We start from the raw sequence: 26487 nt of genomic DNA, 5'->3' as shown, positions 1-26487 counted from the left end.
CTTGGAGAGGAATAGAGTGAGAAGTGACAGGACAATGGCAGCTAAATCCTGGTAAGGGCCCAGGATCTTCAGGCTGCGCACTTACAGTTCTCTAACAGAGGTGTGCATTCGTTTTGAAGCGATATGAAAAAAACATAATGCAACATTATTTCATTATGTGTCGTTTCAAAACAAAATGACACGAAAAACCTAATGAAATCTGCTGGGTTTTCCTTTTTGTTTTGAAATGCAGCCCCTCCCCTCCGCCAGTACCACTGCAATAATACAATGAACACCCACCCCTCACCCAGGTCTTCCTCACCCCCCATCCTCCCTATCTAACCCCATCCATGGGGTTGTAAAAGTAGAAATACAGCAGGAGCGATCTCCTAGTAGCCCCTGCCCCACGGAGTCTTGTTTTAAAAATGGCGCCGGCCTCAGGGACCCTGTGGGGTAGGAGCCACTGGGGATTGCTCCTGCCCCATTCCTACTTCCACGACCTTATGCATGTGGCAAGACGAATATGGGAGGGTCAACTTTGTTATTGTGGCGAAGCTGGGAGGAGGAGAGTTTCGCTGAGTGGGAGGGGGGAGGGGGAACTGGCCCCTCCCCCTTTCCCCTAGTTCTTCATTTCAATTAAAACATTTGAAATAAACATCACATTAAAAACAAAATATAAAAATAACAGAAAGGAAACCAGGAATTGAAACACGATGACAATTATTCTGTGCACATCCCTAGCGCCTAAGCATGGAGAGTGGACGCTCTATAGTGAAGTCATGAAAGGGAAGGTTTTAAGCAAGAAAAGCATTACTGTTCCCGTGGAGGGAAGCTCCTGCCCTTCTGGATTTAGGCAGCGCCACTGACCATATCTCACAGCAGACTGGATAAGCATGGGGGCGGGTAAGGGTAACGAAACATCATGGTCCCTTGGCCCATTACCATGCAGAAGGTCGCCAGTCAGTGCCCAAGTTGGGTATTGGGAGGGGAGAAACCTAGTGGCTGGACTTTGGACACCCATCCCACCACACACACACGATTGCAAGCTTCCAAAGGGAACCCTGGTTTCCGAGCACTATCTAATGACAATACTAAGTATATTGGGGATGGGGGAAGGGGGTTCTGATTGAGCTGAAGGCCCAAAGAGCAGGAAGAAACTGCAAGGTCAAAAAGAAAAGCAGAATGGGTTGGGATAGACTGAGCAGAATGAACACAAGACTGACCACCCATAGCTGGGATTTTATTAACTGGATAACGCAGAACCGTCTCCAGTGCATAAGATCCTGGTCAGGAGGATGGGTGGGCTATGGGCTGTAGGCTCAGTAACAATTACTGGAGTTGTCCCAGCACTCCAGAAACATTAATAACACAAGGCACATTTGCTCTTCTTGGGTTATTACTGGGGACCCTACGTGATCGCCACTTTCCCCTTCACTTCCCTTCAACTAGGGATCCTCTGCGCCTCTCCCAGGCTCTCTGCATTCGCCATTTCCCAGGGAAGCCATCCCATGCCTCCATTACCCTATCTGTGAAAAAATATTTTGTGATGTTACTGCAGAGTGTACCCTCCCCCCTTCCTTTCCTTTTCCTGTCACGCAGTCAGTGTATGTTAGATTTCCCAATCACGTAGAGGTTAAGCAACATGCTGAACGTCACATAGTGAATGATAGGATAGAGGGATGGATCTAGGACTTCTGGATCCTTACCTCTCTGCACTGATTCCTGACACCCCCTCCCCCTCCCCAGCTCCCCCTTCACACCCTGCTCCTCAGGTAACAGGATCCCCAGCAGTCTAATCCGACCCATGAGCCCTCTCCGTTCAAATACCTGTACTGAATTGTTTCAGAAGTGGTGGAGGCCCGGAGCTTTGTCATCAGGATTCTTACGATGTTAAATAAAAAATGAAGTTGATCTGAAACCCAGAGCAAAAACAAGGAATTTGTTAATTTTTGTAATAAGAGGACCTTCCTGGATACACCAAGCGAGCACTCTCCCATCTGTGCCTTATTCTTGATTAATTAAAAAACAATTGTTCTAATCACATTCTCTAATCTTCCATTCCTCTGCTCTGGGAGAGGACTGGAAGTGAATAACTACTCGGTAACCCCTGACTGGCAAGGCTGTCTCTCGAAGCTAAGGAGTAGAGAGAAAGGCCAATGCATGACAGTGCCCTGATAAGAGAAGGATGGGAAGCGGGAAGGAGAGAGGCTACACTGGGATGGCTTCCCAATGAGAGCTGGATGGGAAGGAATCAGGAGAGAGCAAAGAAAAAAGAGAAATGGACAATTTCTTCTTTTGACTGAACTCTTCAGAGAAAATTTCATAATGACAAATCTCTGTGTGCATCCGGATACTAACATCATGCTCTCATCTCTCCTTGTCAGATTTAAAACAGACTCCCTTGCTTTTCTGCTCCTCATTAGTGGCTCCCTAGGCTTCTTTTCTGGCCATCCGATAATTGACTGGAAATGGCGGCAAATGCCCCTGCGTTGGGCGAGGGCTGTGAAATGAGAGTCCACAGGAGCATCCTGAAGTGCAGCACACGCAGGGAGGCAGACAGATAGACAGACAGGCTCAGTCAGCAGCACACCTTTACATTTCCCCTGACCAAAGCCGCCTTCATTTCAACTATGTTTCCTTTCTCTAATACATACAATTTTCTGGTCTTTTCTTTGTCTTGTCCTTTTGTCCTGAGTAGGTCGTAAGCTCCCTGGAGCATGGACTGTCTCTTATGTGTATCTGTGCAATGGTGAGAATGTCTATAGAAAGAAGCAGTGGTAGCTAGCAGTAGCTGCCTGGATGTACCTGGGGGTTGCTTGCTAGGGATGTGCACACTCATTTTCTTTTGTTTTCATTTTTCAGAGAATGTTTACTCATTTTTAATTTTTGGGAAATGAGCATGTTATTAGCAAACAGTGCCCCCTAACAGCTCGCACCATTTGCTAATAGTGAGCACTAAATTTTGGTTCATTTGAAACAAAACCAAAACAAGCTCATTTGTCACACTTTCAACTTTCGTTTCAAATGAATGCACATCTCTAATGGCTGCAGTCAGGGGAAGCAAAGGATCCCAGCAGAGTCAATCCTGATCTATGCAGACTCATGATAGCAGATTTAGTGAGTAGGCATTTGAATCCCTGGTTCAGATGAAGACAAACATCCTGGTTTTCAGCTGAGTCTAGAGGCACAGGAGCCAAGATGACCAGCCCAAGGTCCCTCAGAGCTAGGATTGCAAGTGAAATACAGGAAGATAAAGTGACCTGTCCTAAGGTCACCCAGAAGTCCAGGGTCCGTGGTGGAGTTGAGTCTTGACCTCATGTCCTGGGACAGCCCAACGGGCTACCCAGGGAACCCCTCTCCTCCTTCCTAGGGAAACCGATGACACCGATTCCACCTCAGGAATCACAGGGAGAAAAACCAGACAAGAAAAAAAGCTGAAAACCATTTATACAGATAAATGTCAATTTACCCATGCGACTGGCATACGTGAAAACTTCCCTTCCTCAATATGGTAAAAGTCCCAGAACGTGTGGATATATATATTACCGCCTTAGGAAGAAACACTCCCAGAGGTGTGTTTGGCCCAGAGAGTTTAGGATGAGAGAGAAGGCAAACAACACCAAACTGCATTTTCAAGCCTACAGGCCTTACTGTCCATGAGAGAAATGATCCCCGTGAAACAGAGGTGCAAATGGTCGTGGGGGCCTGGTAGCCCTGGAACATTTCAAAGTGCAAGCGCACACTCGTGCGATCTCTCTCCTTTTGGGAAACGGCTGCAAAGTCTGCCGGGGGAAACAAGCCCCAGAGGACTTTATTCTGTGGGAGACAGTTTGAATTCTTTGTAGGCTGTGAAACTTTTCAACGGACCAAAGTAAAAATCATCATCATCATCATCATCCAGAACAACTTTTGGGAGCAGATAAACCCCCCCCCACTTCTCATGACATCTCGAGACGCTTGTGCACGAGTTCTCCGAATAATTCTTCTGTTGATCCAATAAAAGGAATCGTAGTCTGCAGCGAAACCAGTTTTCTCTTTTTTCAAATTTGATTTCCTTTTTCTGATGAATGCATTTTGCATTCTTTGGAAAAACTCCTTTTCCTAAGCTGCTCTCGCCATTATGAATAGAAGTGAATCTGATGTGCTGATCCTCGGAGCAGCTCCCATGTACGGGGGTCACATGGTAATTGAGAGGAGGGCGAAACTGAAATGTTCTCAATGGAGAAATGTAACCAGTGGAGGGCCCCAGGGATCTGTCCTGGGATCACTGCTTTTTAACATATTTATAAATGGCCTGGAAATGGGGACAGCAAGTGAGGTGATTACATTTGCAGAGGACGCAAATTAGAAATTGCAAGAGGACCTTGCAAAACTGGGAGACTGGGCATGCAGATGGCATTTAATATGAAGTGCAAAGTGATGCATGAAGGGAACAGCAACCCAAATGAAGGCTACACCACACAAAGCTCCACATTAGGAGTCAGCATTTCAGAAAAGGATCTAGGCATCTTCATTGATTGTTGAAATCTTCTACTCAGTGTGTGGTGGTGACCAAGGAAGCAAACAGAATTCTAGAAATCATTAGGAAAGGTATGGAGAATAAAACAGAGAATATCATAATGTCTCTGTACAGAGGTGTACCTAGAGTATTTGGCACCTGGCACCCCCCCCCCCCAATATATCATTTTAAAATTTCCTAAACATCAATAAAATATTTCAAACAGCAGACACATCAAATAACACCCAATAATTAAAGCTAATAAGGATTTTAAAAATCTACCTTTCTCCATATCTGTCATCCTAAGATAGTTGCACGCATGTACACACACACAATCAATATTCTCCCTCTCTCTCGTACACACATACATGCTTGGTGAGAGACAGAGGGAGCATGTGTATTTGTGAGACACACACACGCACTTTCTCTGTACCTCTCTCACACACACTTTCTCTTTGTCTCTCTCACACAGAGACATGCTTCCTCTATATCTTTCTTTCTCACACACACAAGCTTCCTCAATGTCTCTCACACGCTAACACACACACACACACACACCAATACACACATGCTTCCTCTATCTCTCTCTCTCTCACACGCACACAAGCAGTCAAAAACTGAACTGGAAACCACAAGCCAGATTCTGTATGCAGTACAACAATGGAGAGCAGAAAATCACTACTCCTCAAAACATACAATCAAGAAATATGTAAATCAATCAGAATGGTAAAACCATACTAAAAATATACATTTCAAAACAGCTGATGAATAGAATAATATTCAATAATTAGAAGCTTCTGTACAAATTTAAAAAAATGTCCTACACATTGATAAAATATTTCAAAACAGCAGATATCGAATAACACCCAGTAATTTAAAATTCCTCCACTCTCCATACCTGTTACCCTGAGATTGTTGTGAACTGGGGGTACACACACACAAAGAGACACAAACAAAATATGCTCCCCTCTGTCTCTCACACACATACACGCTTGGTGAGAGACAGAGGGAGCTTGAATGTGTATGTGTGTGTGTGTGTCTGTGTGTGTGAAAGAGACAGACACCACACATTTCCTCCATCTCTCTCTCACAAATACACGATTCCTCTTTATCTCTCACACATGATTCCTCTCACCACCGCTCACACACACAAACGCTTCCTCTCTCATCTCATCCACCATCACCCTCACACACACAGGCGCTCTGTCACACATACACACCCATAGGCACCCACACACCCATATACAGCCACACACACACACACACACACACACACACCCACCCTCATACACACACAAACACCCAGTGGCTGATTCCCGATGAAGACCGGCCCGGGGATTCGCCGCCCAGGCCGGCCCAGGAGATACCACGTGGTCTGCCAAGTGCGGCTCTGTCACAGCTGCGCTCGGCAGACCATGTGACTGGAGCGACCGGCCCACGGGGGATGCCCGATCCCCCGATAGACCAATCCGCCCCCTGCACACACCCTCATACACTGGCACCTGACTCTCACAGGGCCAGTCTCTCCCTTCTTCGGCCACCGGCGGCAATGCTGGGCCTTTCCTTCTGCCGTTAGCTCCCAGAGCACTGCTGCGCCGGCTCCAGGAAATGCCAGTGGTACCGCTGGCCTCTGCCACTGCAGCTCCTTGCTTTTGCTGGCGGGGTTTTCCCCCACCACATCACTGTTCTGCACTGCCGCAGGACCTCCCTGCCAGCAGCAATGACACCCCTCTCCCTGCTGCAACCCGGAGTGGATCGCCCCCTCCCCCCTCCCCCCCCCTTAGCCTGCCTCTGCCTCAGTTTCACTCCATGGTGCAACCTCATCTTGAGTATTGTGTGCAGTTCTGGTCACCACATCTCAAAAAGATACAGCAGATTAGAAAAAAGTACAGAGAAGGGCGACCAAAATGATAAAGGGGATCAAATGACTCCCCTATGAGGAAAGGCTAAAAAGGTTAGGGCTGTTCCGTTTGGAGTAGTAAGGATGGCTGAGGGGGGATATTTTAGATATCTATAAAATAATGAGTGCAGTGGAACGGGTGAATGCAAATCAGTTGTTTACGCTTTCAAATAGTACAAAGACTAAGGGACATGCAATAAGTTACTAGGTAATACATTTAAGACAAATAGGAGGAAATATTTTTTTTTACTCAACCCATAATTGAACTTTGGAATTCGTTTCCAGAGGATGTGGTGAAAGATGTTAGTGTAGGTGGGTTTAAAAAAAAGTTTGGACAAGTTCCTGGAGGAAAGGTCCATTATTAAGGTGGACTTGGGGAAATCCATTGCTTATTCCTGGGATAAGCAGCATGGAATCGATCTACCTTTTGGGATCCTGCCAGGTACTTGTGCTCTGGATTGACCACTGCTGAGACAGGATACTGGGCTTGATGGACCTTTGGTCTGACCCAGTATGGTAAATCTTATGTAATGTATGACTATAGCACAGATAGGTGAAGAGTGAATCTTCATCAAAGTGATATACGTGAAGCATGAATGCAGCACACACAGCTAAAAGAGACTTTTTAAAACCAAGGGGTGTAGCCTCCGATGGCACACAGCTTAAATTTCATGAACATATAAGAAATTAGACTGAGTAAGGCTATAGAAGAGTACTACGAATAAGAAACAGAGAGCATGCACTGGTGCTAAGAAACAGGTAAGTTTATCTTTGGTAGACCTGCTGGTTTATGGATGAGACACCAGACAGAATGTCCTTTAAAAGTCAATCAAAGAAACAGCCTACTGTTACACAGATTTCCTGCCCACTTAATGCCCGCTGCTGGTATTAATGAGATCGTGTCAGAAGCAGACAGAAGCCGGCACCATTTCAGATGGCTTTCTGGAGACCAAGAGCATTCGAGAGCACGGATCAACCAATTAGCTTGGCTCACTCTGGACCAGTAGGGGGAACCTCTATGGAGAGGGAGGCTAGGGCTTGAGTATGGAGGAGAGCCGGATGCAGGCTGGCACATGTCAGGGCTAGGGACGGGGTTGGAGAGAGGAGGGAGAAAAACCCAAACCAGCCCCAGGTTGGAACCAACAAGCGCCACGGTCCTGCGTGCTCTTCTCTGGTTTGCTTTCTATTTTGAGAAAATCCCAGAATTCCTCAGTAATGAGCGGAAACAGCAGGCTTGTCTTCCCACAGTATTTGTATTTATTTATAACCCGTCTTTTTGGATATGAAATTCACCCCAGCACAGAGAGGTCATTTCAGGCTACACAATAACAAATTAGAATAGCAGCAAAAATCACATTACAACCTGTCAATAAAAAAAAGTGAACCTTAGAATTAACTTTCCACTGATGAACAGTCACTGATGGAGCTTTACGAACAACACAGGAAAATACCTGACACTCACTCAAAAAACAAAAAAAAAAACCACCATAGCAAAATTTTTGTAGCAGCAAGTTTAAGACATTTTGAGGTGATACCAGTTTAACATCTTTGAGTTCTGGGTTGGGCATATGGAGGTCAATATTCACCACCCCTTAGATAAGTTCAAACTTATTGGCTAAGTGCTGCCATTTCAGAATTCAGCTGTGGTCAGCAGCCACCACTTATAGCCAGATAACTTTCAACGGTCAAAAAATTATCCAGTAAATGAGGGGCAGGATGGGGACCTTCTGGGGCAGAGCTATTTGTCCAGCTAACTTAGTCGGATAAACTGCTGATGTTTAGCTTTATCCGGCTAAGTTAACCAAATAAGTTAGACCGTTAGTGGGCTGGTGTACAGTTAGCCCGATAAGTGATCTTGCTATTAGAAAGCTGAGTAATTCAGCCGCATGGCCGCGCTGCTATCTCAAAAAAAGGATCTCAAAAAAGGTTTATCCAGCCTAACTTATTCAGCTGCTATGCGGCTGAGCATCAGCATCTAAATGCCTGACAGAAGAGCCATGCTTTTTATTTGATTCCTGAAGTAAGTTCTTCATAAGGTGTATCCAACTTTCATGTACTCACAGCCTGTAGCCACACCACAGAGGGCTCAGATCTTGTGAGATCCCCTGAAGGCCAACAGGCCCGGTTAGTTCCTGGAAGGGAGGACATCAAGATCAAGGGATCAATATTCAAAAGATTTACCTGGCTAGCCTAAAAGGGTAAATCTTAGCAATCCAAAACGTCTCCCCTTCACTTGGCTGAATCTGGGCATGTAGAATGGCTACCACACAAATTACTGGGCTGGGTCAGGAGGGGCTTTGAATGAGATTCAGGCACATATGCCTGTCCTAAATCTACCCACACAAAACGTGTTTGGATAGAGTTACCTGGATATTCAGCAAACCTTTAAGTATCAGGGCAGAAAAAAGAGGGCAGTAGAAAGTGATGTGGATGACTCACTAGGGGACACTCATCTGTGCCAGGACTGACCCAGTACCCTAACATGGGGCACTTATTCCTCTGTATAAGAATATACTAGGTCAGAACAATGGTCCATTGAGCCCAGCATCTTGTCTCTGAGCGCGGCCAATCAAGGTCACTGGAAGAAGTACCCAACAGATCTTAATTCCATTCCCACAGATCTCAGACTGGAACCTTGCCTCTTAACTTTCAGGAAAGGACTTAAGACTTGGTTATTCAAGCAAGCTTTCCCAGACACAATCTAATATCACGTCATAGATACAAACCAAGGACTTCAAATATTCAGCCATTAATCATGCCATTTTTACATAGCATTTAATTTATTTGTATACCGTTCAACCGTTTATTCTTTCCTATCTCTTCCTTCTTATCCAAGTTCTGCTATCCTTGTTATTTGTAACTGCTCCTTCGATCACCACAGTTCTAGTTGATGTATTTAATGCACTCCCGTTTCATGTAAACCAGCAAGATATGTGCTCATGATTGCCGGTATATAAAAACCTTAAATAAATAAATAAATAAATTAATGTGGAGGTCCAGCCTCTGTTGTTCACTGGGGTTGTGCAGAGGGCCGGTGAGCTGGAAAGCTGCATGGGTAACTATAGCCAGATATTCAGAGCATTTATCTGGATAAGTCTTCCGCTTAATATACCCAGGTATAGCTACCAAATAAAATTATCCAGCTAACTTTAGGATAAACAAGTGCTGTGACCAGACTTACCCAGACAGTGAAGCCAGCACGGCAGAAGTAACTAGGGTCATTCCTGCCCCAATTGAATTGGGTATGCAGTCTAAGGAAACTGAATAAGGTAGGCCCTTTGTGCATGCTGTTGATAGTAGTGCATATTAAAAATGCATAACAAAATGAAATAATTAAAAAAAAAACATCACCCCCCCAAAAAAAAATCTACCCCAAACAAAATTCTTCAGTGTTTCCCAACATGTTTTAAAATCCAGCGCTGTCGCAATGTCCCAGCAGGGGATTATAGGGGAGACCCTTCCCTCTCAGCCAGCGCTGATTCAGTGTCCCCCGCAGGGGATTACAGGGGAGACCCTATCCCTCTCAGCTGAGACCCTTCCATCTCAGCCAGCGCTGACTCAGTGTCCTCGCAGGGGATTATACGGGAGGACCCTTCCCTCTCAGCCAGCGCTGACTCGGTTGTCCCCGCAGGGGATTACAGGGAAGACCCTTCCCTCTCAGCCGGTGCTGACTCGGTGTCCCCGCAGGGGATTACAGGGGAGACCCTTCCATCTCAGCCAGCGCTGACTCGGTGTCCCCGCAGGGGATTACAGGGAAGACCCTTCCCTCTCAGCCAGCGCTGACTCGGTGTCCCCGCAGGGGATTACAGGGGAGACCCTTCCCTCTCAGCCAGCGCTGACTCGGTGTCCCCGCAGGGGATTACAGGGGAGACCCTTCCATCTCAGCCAGCGCTGACTCGGTGTCCCCGCAGGGGATTATAGGGGAGACCCTTCCCTCTCAGACAGTGCTGACTCAGTGCCCTAGCATGGGGTTAGAGACATGATGCAGCTGGAGGCATGATACAGTGTATAGTGAGGGAGTATCTACTGTCTGATTTGGTTTCCCTAGATTTTTTTCAAAGTACAGAGATACTATCCCTGCCCCTGTCTGCTTCGTGTTGTGCTAAATTAGCCTTGCAGGTTACATATAAAATCACAGCCATAATCTTCCCCCGGAACTGAAGGATGAGAAGTAGAACCATTTGGAAATCATTTTCATGGCTTGGACATTTAGCTACATCCAGCCTCCTCATTTTCTGCCCCATTCTCAGCCTTAACACAATTATCTTCATGCCAGGGAGGAATATCTTCCATCCTCTCTAGCTCTCTCTATTTATGTTTAACTAAAATCAGTAAATAACATCCCGTTCTGTATAAGGAGTGAGATCACAGCAAGAAGTGCCATGCAAATATAGCCACACACTTGCATCCATGGTTCCAGAATTGGTATTTATTAATCTCACATACAACAGGACCTGGCTTACCTACTGCAGGTTTAACTATTCACATTCAAGTTCAGGATTTCACAGTATTAACAAAGGTTTCTGATTTGAAACTTCACGGGGTCTCCTCGCTATAGACCTCAGGCTGGAAAGAGAACTGGAACACTCCCAGAGATCCCATTTACTAGATCTCTGACCAATCCCATTGCTGCAGAGAGAGAGTGGCCTGTCTGAGCTCCAGGAGGCAGATAACCCCTTCAGTAATCTCTGACCACTTGGTAGCTCACTAGGATGTCTCCAGCCCCTCAGCAGTCTGCTGGTTCAAGTCTGGCTTAAGCTCTTTTGCTCTGACAAAAAGTGAAAAAACTATGGTGATGGGTGAGATACTCAAGTGAGGGGCAAGAGATTGCACCATTGTTGTTATTGGCCCCTAGTGACTCCACGTCTTCCACAATGGGGCTTTTGTCCCTTAAAGAACCATTGCACCAAATCTGACATTGACACTAGAGACCTCATCTTCTGCCTTTATGCTAGCATTGGCCCCTGGTGACTCTGCCTCCTAAGCAATGCTGGAAGCAGGACTTGGGTAGAAGAACAATAAGAAAACATGAAACTTTTGTCCTTACCAGCAGCACAAGAATGACTGGTCCTTGGTAGATGAAATCCGTATAAACTCCAGCTTTTTTGCCAAACCAGCATCTGCAGTAAAGAACAAGATATTACTCAGAGCCAGCAGTGGATGCAAGAGCCAAACTGTCCAATGGGAAGGGATGTGGCCAACAGCAGTAGCCAGGCCTAGAACTAGCCGGGTAGGGCTAGCTATGCTATTCTGTGAGATGCTATGTGAGGAAAATGTTCATGCAAGAGAACATGCAAAGTTAGTTTAACCCAGAACATGGAAATACATTCTCTCTTTTCTACAACGAAGGCCAACACTGCGAGCTACAAAGAAGTCAGGTTTTCAGGATAACCAAAATATGCACATTAACCAGGCTCTTGGACCAAAGTTATACAAATCCATCTCATGAATATTGATTGAGGAGATCTTGAAATGCATAACTCTTTGTGGGTCCTTGAGGACGAGTGCTAGTCATCTCAGGAAGTTATGGTTAAACCCACCAAAATCAAGAAAGAATGGATTGTATTCATTCCTTACTGTAAAGTCCAAATTGGAAGATACATAATGCCACAGGGTTTCACAGACTTTGGGGCATTTGTTGTCTACTGAGTCTTTTAACTAAGATCTGAGCTAGGAGGTCAGGACAGTCCCTTTTTGGCCTTTTGGCTGAGGTTAAGAACCTGTACAATATGAGGGGATTATCGCCCAGCCACGAGCCACCACCCACCACCATTAGGGACAAAAAAATGTTAAATCTCCCTGTTACCTTTTTATTCAAAATCACAATCGAGATACAGAGTTAAATGTGGCATGACAACGACATAGTAATTAGTAACAGTTTTCAAATCGGTTTAAGGCATCATTGCCATACCACATATAACTCTGGATTGCGGTTATAGATTAAAGGCTCACAAAAACAAAGCTATTTCTGCTTATAAGGAGTGCAATGCGCAGATGGCAGAGAAACTGGATGCAGGGGAACATACTTTTCGTTATCGTAGTAAAGCTTGCCGATGGCCCAGGCGAGGATGATTGGGAACGGGATGCCTGTAACATGAAGGGCAGACAGGGACATTGCTAGTAAACACGTTAACAACACATTAACAACACAACCACAGATATCAAAATGTGTCCAGGTTGGCGCCCAGCCTAAGGGCATCATGTATAATACCCTTCTGCGAGTGACAAGTTAACCAGGCACATCCTAGATTCACTAGTTAATAGTACCTAGAAAGAAATACACATTAATCACCTTGGAGTACTATGATTAGGCTGGTCCCTTGTCCCAGTCTCCCGATGATGATGGCCACAGGATACTAAAGGGTTCCAGCCCCAGGTGAGAGCAGCTAGGTTAGTAATGCTGGAAGCCCCCATAGCAAGCAGACGTAGCATTAATACTACAACTCCCAGAAAGCTGTGGGGGAAGGTAGACCAATGGGGGATTTGGGGATAGAGTCTCAGAGCAGGGTGAGTGGAGACACATGTGGGGTAGATAGAGAGGGCCAGAGCAATCCTAGAGGAGCAGCAGAGGTGGTATTTCTTGTTCCCAAGCTGCAGAGGGGAAGAAGACCATGGGATTAAAGTCAGAGAGCCATATTACTTCCTTTTTCCTGTCGATGCCTTTTATTTATGCAAAGCGTTCCCAGTTGCTTATTATATTGATTGGATAGATGTATTTCTTGTTGAACAGTTTCTGGTTCTTGTCTTTCTAATGATATGTAGCTTGTGGGATTTTTGCATCCCAAATGTATGATTGTAACTTTTTTTTTTTAAAGCACTGAAGCTCATTTTCCAAACCCTCGATCATTCGTCCGGTTTCTCATTTTTTCCACCCCTTCCAGTGTGCCCGCTCTTACAGATTTTTTAATCATCTGCAAACAAACCACCATACTTTTTCCTCAAGTTTATTTCTGGCAACATGGCTAATAAAGATATTGAAAAGAACCAGTCCTAACATCGAGCCCTGGGTCAGTTTAACTTCCCTCAGTGACTTCATTGACCATCAACCTGAGCGCTCCATGGCTTAACCAAATTCTTCATCCAGTTTTCAACTTTCTGTCCTTCACCCATACAATCCAGCTTCTTTAGCAGACTTCTATATGTAAAACTCTTACTGAAATCTACAGAGGCAACATCTAACATCCACTACTTTTGTCACCACGTTAAGGAACTCAATCAAGTTGTCCAAAGACGCTTCCCTTGGTGAATCCATGTGTTTGGTGTCTTGTAATCTCCTTGTTTCAGGGTGTTAACACTATCTTTTTCTTTAGTATTGTTTCCATAGGTTTGCCCACTACTGCAGTAGGCTAGAGTGACCCCTCTCCTTCTTGTTCCCGCTATTGTGTGGCAGGACCTGTGTTCTCCCGCTCCCATCTTTAAGGACAAGTTGAACAGAAGCTGTAAGGGGCCCCGGTTCAGGGCGTTCCTGAGCTCTTTCACGTGTCCTAAGGTGCACAGCGTCGGGTCTCTTGGTTATGACCAGCCATTTGTGCATATATTGTATTTCCAATACCTCTTCCTCTGTAAATTGGTTTGTAATCATTTCACATTATTAATGCACATTCCTGCCTTATGTCTATTGCCGTCTCCTATTTCTGTAAATACTAAGCAAAGAACTTATTTAAGATATCTGCATTTTGCCAGTCTTCCTCTATGTAATCCTACTTTTTCCCTTTATGTTATCTATTCCCGTTCTCTAATATATCTAAATTCAGACTCGGTTTATCTCTTGCTTTTATTGAGTGGGCACTTTTCTTCTCCATTTGGACCTTTACTTGTCTAACTGTCTTCCCTACCTCCTTTAATTTGTCTTGATAGCTTTGCCTCACCTCCTTGCTTTTTTTTTTTTTTTTGTATATTTTGAATGCTAATCTTTGCTCTTCCCATTCTCAGCTCAGGCTCCTGTTTCTCAGACTGAGAGTACTGCAGAGATTAGGAGATATGGGTTCAGTTCTGTAGGCTGGGAGTGCGGTAGAGGTTAGGAGACTTGGGTTCTAGTACCAGCTGAGGTTTCTGGTCCTGCTCATGGTGACGTCTACTGGCTAACCAAGGAGCAGCACTGGCCGTAGCTCCTAGGAGAGGGGGTATCCTGCTCTCAGCTACCACCGTGGTACTTTAACTATACACAGTTCATTTTTAAATTAAAAGTAAGTTGTGTTCAAATTTGGAAATCATGCTCCAGATCCCAAATGTATAATGCTAAATAATTACAAAAAAGCAATGCTTTCTGGTTCCCCTGACCGCTGGCTCTGCATCACCCCAGGACTTACACCATCCAATGCAGATAAACATCCACTTCCGGAGCTTGTCTGTGGAGTACGTCAGGACGATGGCCGTGTGCAGGTAACAGCCCTCACCAAACATCCAAAAGAAGTTGGTGACATAGAAGTAATTGTACGCTGCGGTCACCAGCCGGCACCAGATCTAGGGGAAAGGGTAGGAGGAGGAGAAAGGAGGTCACAAAGGTTAAGGGAAGGAAATGGACACCAAAAAAGACAAGAGAGAGCACCATGCAAATTAATCCAATTTGGCAGGAGATATTTTTTAAGGCATAAAGGGCTTGGATTGCCCAACCAAATTATAGACAGTCATTAGAAAGGTCAAATAATTCTGCTTTGTATAAAATGTATTCGCCTATGCTGCTTTTGCAAAACGCAGCTTCCATCCACACAGCAGCAAAGCAAGGGAAGTACTGATTTAGCCGCCAGCGGATTTCATGGCTCCCAATTCCATCCATTGCTGCAGTCAAGGATGAAAGAGGCAAAACACAAATTGTCTGAATTACTTTTATTTATTTTTTTTTAGTCTTGAAGATGTTATTGAAAACACTTTACACAAAGCCACAATCTATTATTAGTATGGGAGAGATAAGGACTTTTGAGAGAAGTGGAAAAACCAAGTCTTGAGCGAGAAGATGATGTGAAGGAGCTTACACTGAACAAGGCAGCCAGATTGAATGGATATGATCCAAAGTCAAGAGGCTTCCACTATGCTAAGGATGTGTGATTTTATTTTTTTAAGGTTTGCTTTTTCATTCCGTTCCTGTTTCGCTTTAAGATAATTGATTTTACAAGAAAGGCAGAGACCCTGAATCATCAAGGTTATACAGACCCTGTCCTCAGCAAATTTGGATGTTAAGTTTTTGTTAAAAAAAATATTATCTGAAAGGATCCTGGATTTACGTCCTCCTCTCACCCATAATGATCAGACAGGGGGTCTGCATGGGTACTCTGTACTCAACATCAGGTATATGTTGGCAGCAATGATGGAGAGGCCATGGTGGTCAGTCTGGTTGCCAGAAAAAGTGGCTGATGTTGCCGCCAGACACTACGTGCTTTTGAGTTTTGAATGGCTTTCGACTTCCACGGTGACATCTTGACATGACAAGCTATTTCACTGAAGGTTGAGTGCTGTTGACATTCAACCTAAGCTCTGAAGCACTTCTCCACTGTAGGGGAAGTAGGCTCTTTGCTATTTATCCCTACTGATTCGACGGAAAGATTTTAAAGAGGTCACACAGATCAATACGAGTAACAGAGAATAAAAAAGACTTCCTTTGCTGATGACTGACTTACTTGTCAAGGACCCAAAAAAAGTCACTGACACGTATTGTGCAAAACATGTAAGGCTTCAGATCGTGGTCAGGATTTAAGGAGAACTTTGGCATATGAGAATCTTTGGTAGCATTTATACAGCCCAGGTCATAACTTATTGCTCCTTATTGTCTGCATTCAAGATGCCTAGGATTGGAGTTTTGCCATACTGCCTGCCACTGTGTTTGTAATTAAGCGACATTGAAAACTTTACCACGTCAGGGCCACGCCGAGTTCAAGTCTGTGGTTGCCATCTGAGCAAGGCCTTTTCCAGAGGTCCATTCGTCCTCCAATCCTGTTGGAAGCTGCTCACTCATTCCAAGCCCTGGCAAGATCTCTCAAGTTGTGCCTACCACATCACCTTATGGGCACTCAAGAGTTGTGCTGTTAATTACCTTAAATGTCAAGAGGAGGTCTCTGTATGACTTCAGGGGCGTCATTTTTGCCCTGGAGCGACTGTCTACTGTCCTCCAGTTTGCCACTTTCTCTCTGTGGCAATATATATTTAAATAAAAGAATGGAATGGGAAATTTCCACTTGGGTAGTACCTAGAGCTGTGCCCTCCTATTAGCAAACCTCAGTATTGTTATCTGCTGCTTTACTATCCACAAAGTGACCGCAGAAATCGAATCTGGGCAAAGTTGCTTTGTGCCATTGCTTGGCAGAAATCGTTTAATTTAGAGAGCACTTTTCAAAGGGATTTCCATGGTTAATAAGCATTTCAGCCACATAAATCAGCCATCCGAGGGTCGCCCGCCCGGTACATAGTTAAAAAAGTGCACCTAGATCCATAACCCATGCTCTTTTTACCCATACTGTGGTGGAAGTGTTCCTGGGGCAGGGTTAGGTTGGAGGACGAGAACTGCCTGGGCATTGTTTTGGATTTTCCGAACTGTGCGCCCCTTTTTTTAGTCGGAAGAAACACCGGCAGGAAAAGGAGGTGCAAACCTCTGCGTGTGCTTCTCCTTTGGTAATCGGTGCAAATAAGCATCCACAGACTTTGCGGCTATGCAGGGAGTATGAGAACTCTTCCTAAGAGTTTTGCATCCTCTTCAGATGAGCCCATCTATACTCAGAGGCTACGAGTTCCTATGCTGCCACCATTTCTGTCAAGATAGAGCAGGTATGGCCTTCCAATGAGCAAAGTCCAGGTCCTTGGAAGATTATAGGAGGAGGACAGATTACTCAACCTGCACGGGGCGCGCTTTGGCGCGTATGCATCGGCGCGTGCCACCATTTCTGTCAAGATAGAGCAGGTATGGCCTTCCAATGAGCAAAGTCCAGGTCCTTGGAAGATTATAGGAGGAGGACAGATTTACTCAACCTGCACGGGGCGCGCTTTGGCGCGTATGCATCGGCGCATGCCCAGATACGTGGCCATTTGATAACATGCACGCACATATGTGCCAGGCTGTGCACACCTGTGTGCCCAATTTTAAGTGGGCATGCACCTAGGCTTGCAAATCCCAATTCTACCACATAAGTCAGGGTATTTTATGACGGGCACATATCCACACTATTCAGCTTCAGCAGTTCCTCCATCAGTTCACCCAGTTAAGAGCTAGGTCCCTCCAAACCCCCTCTCACACTGTGCTAAAAGTCCTATAACTTGAGATCCCCAGACTTGCTTCTCATCAGGACCAGCAGTAAAGTAATACGGATAACAAGGCGATGTGCGCCATGTCAGCCTTTTTAAAATACAAACTTGGGCACGTCTTTGCCCCGCCCCGGAATGCCCATGCTCCGCCCCCTTTTCTACCCCCTTATTCTTAACGTATGCATAGGTATGTACATGCTTAAAATCCGCTTTGCTCACATGCAGTCCACTTACCAGCGTATGTGGGCTTTTTTGCACGAGCAGCACTTTTAAAATTGACCTGATTGGTTTGACAGGTATTCCCTCCTGATGCCTTAATTTCATGCTAAGCAAGTGATTATGATCTGGACTCTTTCTAGAGTAATTAGCTAGCAGGGTCTTTTCCTTGCCTGGCCCCAGGTTTCCTGTTAGGCTCCCCAGCAAGTTTCGGATAACAGAGGTATCTTCCTTACCGTCCTGCTTCAATCTGGTAAACCTGTTTGCCCAGTTGAGCTAGGACTGGCTTAAAATTGATCAGATGGACAGACTATGCTGAGGATGCTTTGCATGAAACACACATAAAAAGCACCACAAGAACTCTTGGGGTGTGGGGATTATGAGCTCTGGAACTTATCTTACCTCAGCATGCAGGACTCATACGATATTTACACTTAGAAGGAGACAGATTGTCTTAAACTGTAGGCTTCTCAGCTAGTTTTCATCCCTAAAGCCCAATTTACTTACTGTTTGAGCTGGAAAAATCTCTTCTGAGGCTTGTGTGGTGACCTCTGATATAATACAATAACCTTGGACAGCAATTTCATCATTGCATCTATAGATTCTGTGCAGTCAGGAGCTGCAATCAGTACAGCGCAGGAGCAAGAGGGGAGTGGGAAGTGGATGAGAATAGAACAGGGATACAGAGCCTGTCTCCTTTAGGACTGGTGGGCTCGGGGGTGGGATGCAGAGATCTAGAACTTGTTACCTCTAGGACTGGAGGGCTTGGGGAAGGATACAGAGAAACAGAGCCTGCCACCTCTAGGACTGTACTCCCGATATCCCCATGCAAAGGACGTATCCAAACCAACCAGCATGCGCCAAAAGGTTATCCACTGAGATGCTGTGATCAGCTTGCTCCACCAGGCTGCTCAGCTTCAAGGTTTCTGGTTTGGACGCTGCCCCTGTCAGCTCTTGCTGCTGAGAGGAATTCGTAAAATGTGCTCGTGACTCAGCATGGGGCTGACTCAGATCCCACACTGCAGCACAGGGAAGCCATGCCGGGCAGGAAGGGAAGAGATGGTTTGACCATAATGTCTCATGCTATTGGTTCTTAGCTGGGAAGCAAGCATACAAAATATTTCTAGGCAGACATACTGGCTGGGAGAAATTTGTCACAGACACAGATCCTAGAAACAGCAAGTAACAGATGCAAAAGAATTGAGATATTTTTTTTTTAGATGTGTCAGAGGGCTCCTCAAAATACAATAGGGTGCAGGTACATCAGGGCTCCTCAGTGTTTAGCAGGATACAGGTACACCTGGGGTCCTCCTTAGGATTCAGGTACACTAGACGTACCCATTAACAGGCCGATACAGTACAGTGCGCTCCGATGGAGTGCACTGTTAGCCGGCGTTTTGGACGCGCTAGCTTTACCCCTTATTCAGTAAGGGGTAATAGCGCATCCAAAACGCACATCCAACCCCCCCCCCCTGCCGAACCTAATAGCGCCCGCAACATGCAAATGCATGTTGCGGGCGCTATTAGGTATTCCCGCGCGATTCAGAAAGCAAAATGTGTAGCCAAGCCTACCCAAAAGTAGGCGCTAATTTCTCTGGGCACCAGGAAAGTGCACAGAAAAGCAGTAAAAAGTGCTTTTCTGTGCACCCTCCGACTTAATATCATGGCGATATTAAGTCAGAGGTCCCGAAAGTTTAAAAAAGTAAAAAATGTAAAAAATTAAAAAATTTAAAATGGGCCCGCGGCTGGCAGGTCGAAAACCGGACGCTCAATTTTGCCGGCGTCCGGTTTCCGAACCCGTGGCTGTCAGCGGGCATGAGAACCGACGCCGGCAAAATTGAGTGTCAGCTGTCAAACCTGCTGACAGTCACCGCTTCCGTAAAAAAAGAGGTGCTAGGGACGTGGTAGGGTCCCTAGCGCCTCTTTTTACCACCGGGCCTAATTTTAATAAATTTAAATATTGAATCGCGTGCACAGGAGAGTGGCCTGTGCGCGCTCCGGGAGAGCGGGCGCTCGCCTGATCTCCCGCGTTTTTACTGTATCGGCCCGTAAGTTAGAAGGAAGGAAGTTTAAAGTCATTCAGAGAAATGTTCTCAACAAAAAGTAGGCAAGCTATGGAATACGCTCTCGTTGCTCCCATAAACACTTTCAGAGTTAATGGTGCCGATTGCCCATGGTCAGTGGTACCATTAGATATCGAAATTCAGGGAGATTTTGAATCAGATTTTCATAAATTAGGAAAGGTATAAAAACACAGCTTTTTCTAAAAGCATATAAAAATATTGAAATAGGGTACTTTTCCTTACTATTATTTTATTTCACTGTTTGACCATCAGAATTGTCTCCTTTAGGAAGATCTTTTAATAAGAGTTTGTAATGGGTTTCAGACTTCAGTTTAGGTCAACTATTTTGTCTTTATTTTATGTCTTTATGTCTTTATTTTATTATATGTCTTTATGTCTTTATTTTATTTTATGTCTTTATTTTATTATATGTTTGTATGTTGTATTGATTATTGTTTTGTTGCTATGTAATTATCATCATTCCTCCCTTCCTCAGGGGCAAATGCAAACACACTGATAAAGCATAACCTGGTATTTGTTATGGAGAAATTAGTGAGATTCAAGGCAGCAGTACTATAATTGGAAAAAGGAAGGAATGATCCTTCCGAAACATTGCAATGTTGGGTTGATTGTAACATCTGGCTCATTTCATCGTACACACACAGATTTTTTTCTTTTGAAAATTTATGTTTGAGATGTGCAAAAATGAGCATGTAGGCAAGTTTATTTTATTTCCACAAAACTGGTCAAAAATCTCTTGATGTTTTATTTGCAGCTCAAAAAATCTTGAAAAATAAGCAAAAGATATGAGCGTACCTATGTCCAGATCATGACTGACTGATGATTAAGACTTCCAGCACAAAGCTGAGGTTATATGGCATCCCTTAGTGTGCTTATACCTGTGCTATATGATGGTCATTCATATTCTTTGATATGTATATCAGCAGCCTTTGCTCACACATCTGTCTTTTCAAAGTGAGATCATTATTGGTGTTTGTTTGTGTTATTCTTACACTTTGGGGTTTCATAGTATTTAAGATAAGAGGTGCCATGCTGGGGCAGAGCAATGGTCCATCGGGTCCAACATGCTCTCTCTGGCAGTGACCCATCTGGGCCACTTGGAAGAACCTGGCAGATCCTAGTGGGAAAACCCATTTCCTTATTGCTTACTGCCAGAAGTATGAAGAGAGATCCAAGTCTATCTGGCTAACAACTGTTTATGGACCTGTCATCCAGAAACCTTTCCAAACCTTTTTTTAAACTCGGCTATTCTACCAGCCTTGATCACATTCTCTGGCAGTAAATTACATAGCTTAATTTAAAAAAAAAAAAACTGCTTTTAAAACTGTAATTTAAATCTGCTACTAGTTAGTTTCATGGAATGTCCTGTAATTCTAATATTGTTTGAAAGAATAAATAACCATTCCCTATTTACCTGTTCCACCCTACTCATGATGTTATAAGCTTCTATGGTATCTCCTCTTAGTCATCTCTTCTCCAACCTCAAGAGCGCTAACCTGTCTAGCCTTTCCCCATGAGGGAGTCATTCCATCCCCATTATTATTGCTGCTCTCCTCTGAATGTTCTGGTACTGCTGTATCTTGCTTGAGATGGGGTGACTAGAACTGTACTAATAAATACTCAAAGTATGGATCAATACAAAGGCATTATAAACTTCTCAGTTTTGTCTTCTATTCCTTTCCAAATAATTTCTAACATTCCACTTACCTTTTGTGGCCACTGCCACACACTAAGCTGAGGATTTCAAGGAATTGCTAAGTGCTGTCCCTCCCTCCCCCATTCGAGTCTTAGAATTGTGTACGTGTAATTAGGATTTTTTTTGCCTTACACTTTGCACTTGTCACACTAAATTTCATCCACCTGTGTTTTAGCAACTTTGAATAATTTCTCATCTGCAAATCTGATCACCTTACTCAGTGCTCCCTTTTCCAGATCATTTATGAATGTTAAACAGTACTAGTCCCAGCACAGGTCCCCCGGGTACTCCACTTTTCTCCACTGGGAAGACTGACCATTTAGTCCTACTCTCCATTTCCTATCTTTGGATCAGTTACCAATTCACAAAAGGACATTGGCTCCTAGCCTATGTCTTTTTAATTTCTCATGAGGAACTTTGTCAAATGCCTTCTGAAATTCCAGATACATTATAGAAGGCTAGCACACTGACATGTTTATTTATACCTTCAAAAAATCTTAATAGATTGCTAAGTCAAGATTTCCCTTTGCTAAATCCATGTTGACTCTTCCCTATTAAACCATATTTAGCCATATGCTCGGTAATTTTGTTTATAATTTTGTTTATAATAGGGTTTATAATTTTGCTGGCACTGACATAGGGCTCACTGGTCTATAATTTATTGAATCAACTCTGGAGCTATTCTTAAGAATTGCTGTTATATTGGCCACTTCCAGTCTTCAGGTACTATGATTGATTTTAATGATTATAGATTGCTAGCAATAGGCCTACAATTTCACCTTTGGGGTGATTACTATCTGGTCCTGGTGATTTGTTACTCATTAGTTTTGTCAGTTGCTCTATTACATATTCTAGTTTCACAGTGATTTGCCTCTAAATCATCATCATCAAAAAACAATTCCGGTATGGGTATCTCCCCAACATCCTCCTCAGTCAAGACTGAAGCAAATGATTCATTTAGTTTTTCTGCTATAGCCTTGTCCTACCTGAGTGCCGTTTTTATCCCTGGGTCATCTAGTGGTCTAACTTACTCCCTCATAAGCTTCCTGTTGTATTTGAAGTTGGTTTTACTTAATTTTCACCTCTATGGCAAGCTTCTTTTTGAAATTCTCTCTTGGCCTGGCTTATTATTTTATATCTAATTTCCCAATGTTTGCTTCCTATTTCTTCCATGTGGATCTACTTTCCATTTTTTGAAAGATGTCTTTTGGCTGAATTGCCTCTTACCTCACCATTTAACCATGCTGGTAGTTGCTTGGTCTTCCTTTCATAATGGGTAGAGTACATTTTTAGCTGGGCTTCCAAGGCGGTATTTTTAAACAACATGGAAGAAGGGATGCACATGGATTTATTTTGAGCTGCAGTTGGATCGGGTTACACTGTCAGTAGAAAAGGCACCCCGAAGCAGTTATCCAAAACACGGGGCTATGTCGAGTTCAGTCTGACAACCTGATTTAAGGAAGAAAATTTTTTCAACACACAGACATTATTTGAATGTTTTTGAATTTCAGAAAACAGAGGGGGTTTTTTTTTGCTAATGAACAAATGTTGGTAGTGGTAAAGCAGTTGACAGCTGAAATTTTGCACAAGTATTAAAAATGTTAAAATTCTAAAAAAGGGGGGTTATGATTACAAAAAAGGTGTGATTTTTCTCTGAAAATGTATGATCAGAGTTTTTCCACATATGATGCCCCTTCAACACTCCCATATAAGAATAAGTATTATTACATGCCAAAGCAGTAAATAATCAATTTGGAGATGTTTAGCAACTTTATTATAATATATTTTTAGACAACTCGTATGCCTTGTGAAAACTTTTAACCCTTGCAACTGCTTCTTTAAGTTTTTCTTCTATTTTCCTCATTTTTTCATAGTTTCCCTTTTTAAAGTTAAATGCAACCGCAGGAGTTTTACTTTGATTTTTCTCCCTCAGGCGACTGATGTCCAATTTGATTGCATTATGATCACTATTGCCAAATCAGCTGCCCCAGCATTATTTCCTTTTGCATTAGGTCCTGCATTACTAGGCTTAAAGTAGCTCCCTATCTCATTGGTTCTAGGGCCATGAACCAGTCATTTATAGCATGTAGAAACTTTACCTCCCTAGCATGTCCTGATGAGATATTTATCCAATCAATACTGGAGTAACTGAAATCTCCCCTTATTACTTTGTTGCCAGTTTTATTTGTCTGCCTTTCTAGTTTCTTTTATCCTAGATGGGTGAACATAGTATACCCCTACTACTATACTCTTTCCCAACACACATAGAATTTCTATCCATTGAGATTTGAGTGCGGTTTGTTTCCTACAGGACTTTTATCTTGCTTGACTCTAAGCTATCTTTAACATATAGCACCACCTGCCACCAATTTGATCTGCCCTGTTATTTCAATTGTCTAATCAGCCAATTGCATTTCAGGTTTTGACCAGTAACATCCAATATTCGATAATATGAAAAATGTTTTATGTAAAAGGGGCTTCCAATGTATCCACTGCTATACCAGAGAATCACTTGGTTACAAGGCTGCCATCCCAAAAAACTTAAACTCTTTAGTGTGAGCAAAAGGGAGGTTCGGTGACTTTCTGATTGTCAGGTAGTGAGTTGGTGGTAGAAGTAGGCTTATAATCCTTCTCTCCACAGTTCTTTAATCTTAGAAATCATCAGAAAATGCAAGAAGCTACATGACAAGGTATCGTACCCTCTTGAACTTCCCTTGCTGCTCCATGCATTTCTGCACAATGGTTTTGCTTTGGGATGTCAGTAAAACTATGGGCCCTGCCATTCAATGGTGGGGTACCATTACCAGCGTAATACCATGTATATCTCAGAAATATGTGAAAGATCTTTTTATGCAAGAAAAAAAATCACAGGCACGATCTGTTCTTGGATGCCAAATGGCTCAGTTAATCCCTATCATTGGCACTGGCCAATCTTTAGGATTGATCTGTGCATCCCATGAGTATAGAACTAGGAGCGATGAGCGATACTAGCTGCTCACAGGGGAAATCATCAGCCCATTTCATACATTCTAATCTCTTTCCCAATCCACTGCTGCTACCAGAAATATATCACTTATCACTCACCTCTAGTTCTTGACTCCACTGCATCCTCCTTCTATTCCTATTCCTAGATCTCCTTTCCTTCTGCTTATATTAGATTTTAATACCTTTTGTTTAAGAAGAAAGAGTGGAGATATCATATTTTAGATATATCCTTTAAAAAAAAAATCTCCCTCCCTGAGGCTCCTTTTCAGTTGACCATGCCTCACTGAAATTTTGTAGAAAGCCTTGTGAAGCCAGCATAGTAAAGGAGAGATGGTTTATGATGATGATCAGCCCAGCAATACCATTGTCCTTCTCTGCCCTCCCTCCCCCCCAGCAATGGAAGGGGTAAACTGGGAAAAGATTTCAGATACTTGAAATGCAAATAGCTCAACAATTAAATAAAATCTGAGTAGAAAAAGAAAATCCTGGTACTGCTGTTAGAAGAACTTATAAATGGGCTTTCGTAAATCACATAGCACAGAAACATTACTGCTATCACTTTCAGATACAATTCTAAGAGGATTGGATCATAGTAATTCTTATCTATTAATTCTGTTGGATATATCGGCGGCCTTTGACACTGTCAATCATGAAACTCTACTTACAAGACTACAGGAAATCGGACTTATAGAGTCAACTTTATCTTGGTTCAAATCATATCTTAGTAATAGATCATTTAAAGTAAAATGGGGTCTGACAGAATCAGAATCAGTTAATTATCTTCAGGGGTCCCTCAGGACTCTTCCTTATCACCAGCGTTGTTCAATATTTATATGGCTCCTCTTTGCAAACTTCTATCTGGGTTAGGCTTAGTATATTTTTTGTACGCCGATGACGTACAAATCTTGTTGCCTATAAAGGATTCATTACAATCAACCCTGAACCTTTGGGAAATATACTTATCAGCTATAAAACAGCTGCTTACACATATGTCCCTTTCACTAAACAATTCGAAAACAGAAATTTTGTACATAAATAATAAAAAGACAGAAAAAGTTCTTAATGACATTAATTCTCACCCAAGTTTTAATATAAAACAAGAGGTTGGAGACCTGGGATGTGTCTTAGACACTGAATTAAATATGAGATCCTTTATTAAGACCACCGTGAAGGATGGCTTTTACAAATTACAAATTTTGAAAAAACTAAAGCCATATTTACATGCTAATGATTTTCGCACGGTGCTACAGGCACCTTTACTATCTAAACTGGACTACTGTAACGCCATGTTGTTGGGTCTTCCAGCAGTAACGATTCGACCTTTACAGTTGTTACAGAACGCAGCAGCATGGTTACTTACCAACAAAAGAAAGTACGACCATATCACACCAGTACTGATGGAACTCCTTTGGTTACCTGTCCAATCTCGCATCTTATATAAAAGCCTGACATTAATTCAAAAATCTATATATGGCAATAACTATGAATGGCTTAATGCATCGTTGCATATACATACTCCACAAAGAAATTTAAGGTCGTCAGGAAAGGCCTTGCTAACAATCCCGTCACCTAAATTAGCACATCTTACGTCAGTCAGAGAAAGAGCTCTTTCTCTGGCGGGACCAGTCCATTGGAACGCCCTCCTACTAGACATAAGGCAGGAAACAAATGTTGGCACTTTTAAAAAAAGCTTTGAAGACCTGGTTGTTTGAACAGGCTTATGCACAAGCAGGTTAAATTCACAATTTTATCTTCCTCCATTCCCACCACTGAATTTATTTTAGCTTTAGATTTAAGATTATCTTATCTGATTATTTTTTTTTTTTAACTAGGAAAATGTTTATTAATTCTGAAATTAGAAATGGATACACAATTTTATGGATATGAATTTTATTGTAAC

The 26487-nt window shown here is 43.3% G+C and overlaps 1 protein-coding gene across 1 annotated transcript in view; it reads right to left on the bottom strand.

Moving 5' to 3' along the window:
* LOC115073633 (corticotropin-releasing factor receptor 1-like) overlaps positions 1–26487 on the bottom strand; it is a 246210-nt gene that overhangs the window by 137095 nt on the left and 82628 nt on the right. The window contains 5 exon segments of the mRNA XM_029572234.1: positions 1807–1882; positions 1885–1891; positions 11425–11497; positions 12404–12464; positions 14687–14840. Coding sequence (XP_029428094.1) covers positions 1807–1882; positions 1885–1891; positions 11425–11497; positions 12404–12464; positions 14687–14840 — 371 coding nt within the window.

This window comes from Rhinatrema bivittatum, chromosome 12, assembly GCF_901001135.1.
Source record: "Rhinatrema bivittatum chromosome 12, aRhiBiv1.1, whole genome shotgun sequence".
Taxonomy (NCBI): domain Eukaryota; kingdom Metazoa; phylum Chordata; class Amphibia; order Gymnophiona; family Rhinatrematidae; genus Rhinatrema; species Rhinatrema bivittatum.
This window is presented reverse-complemented; position numbering and strand designations above follow the sequence as displayed.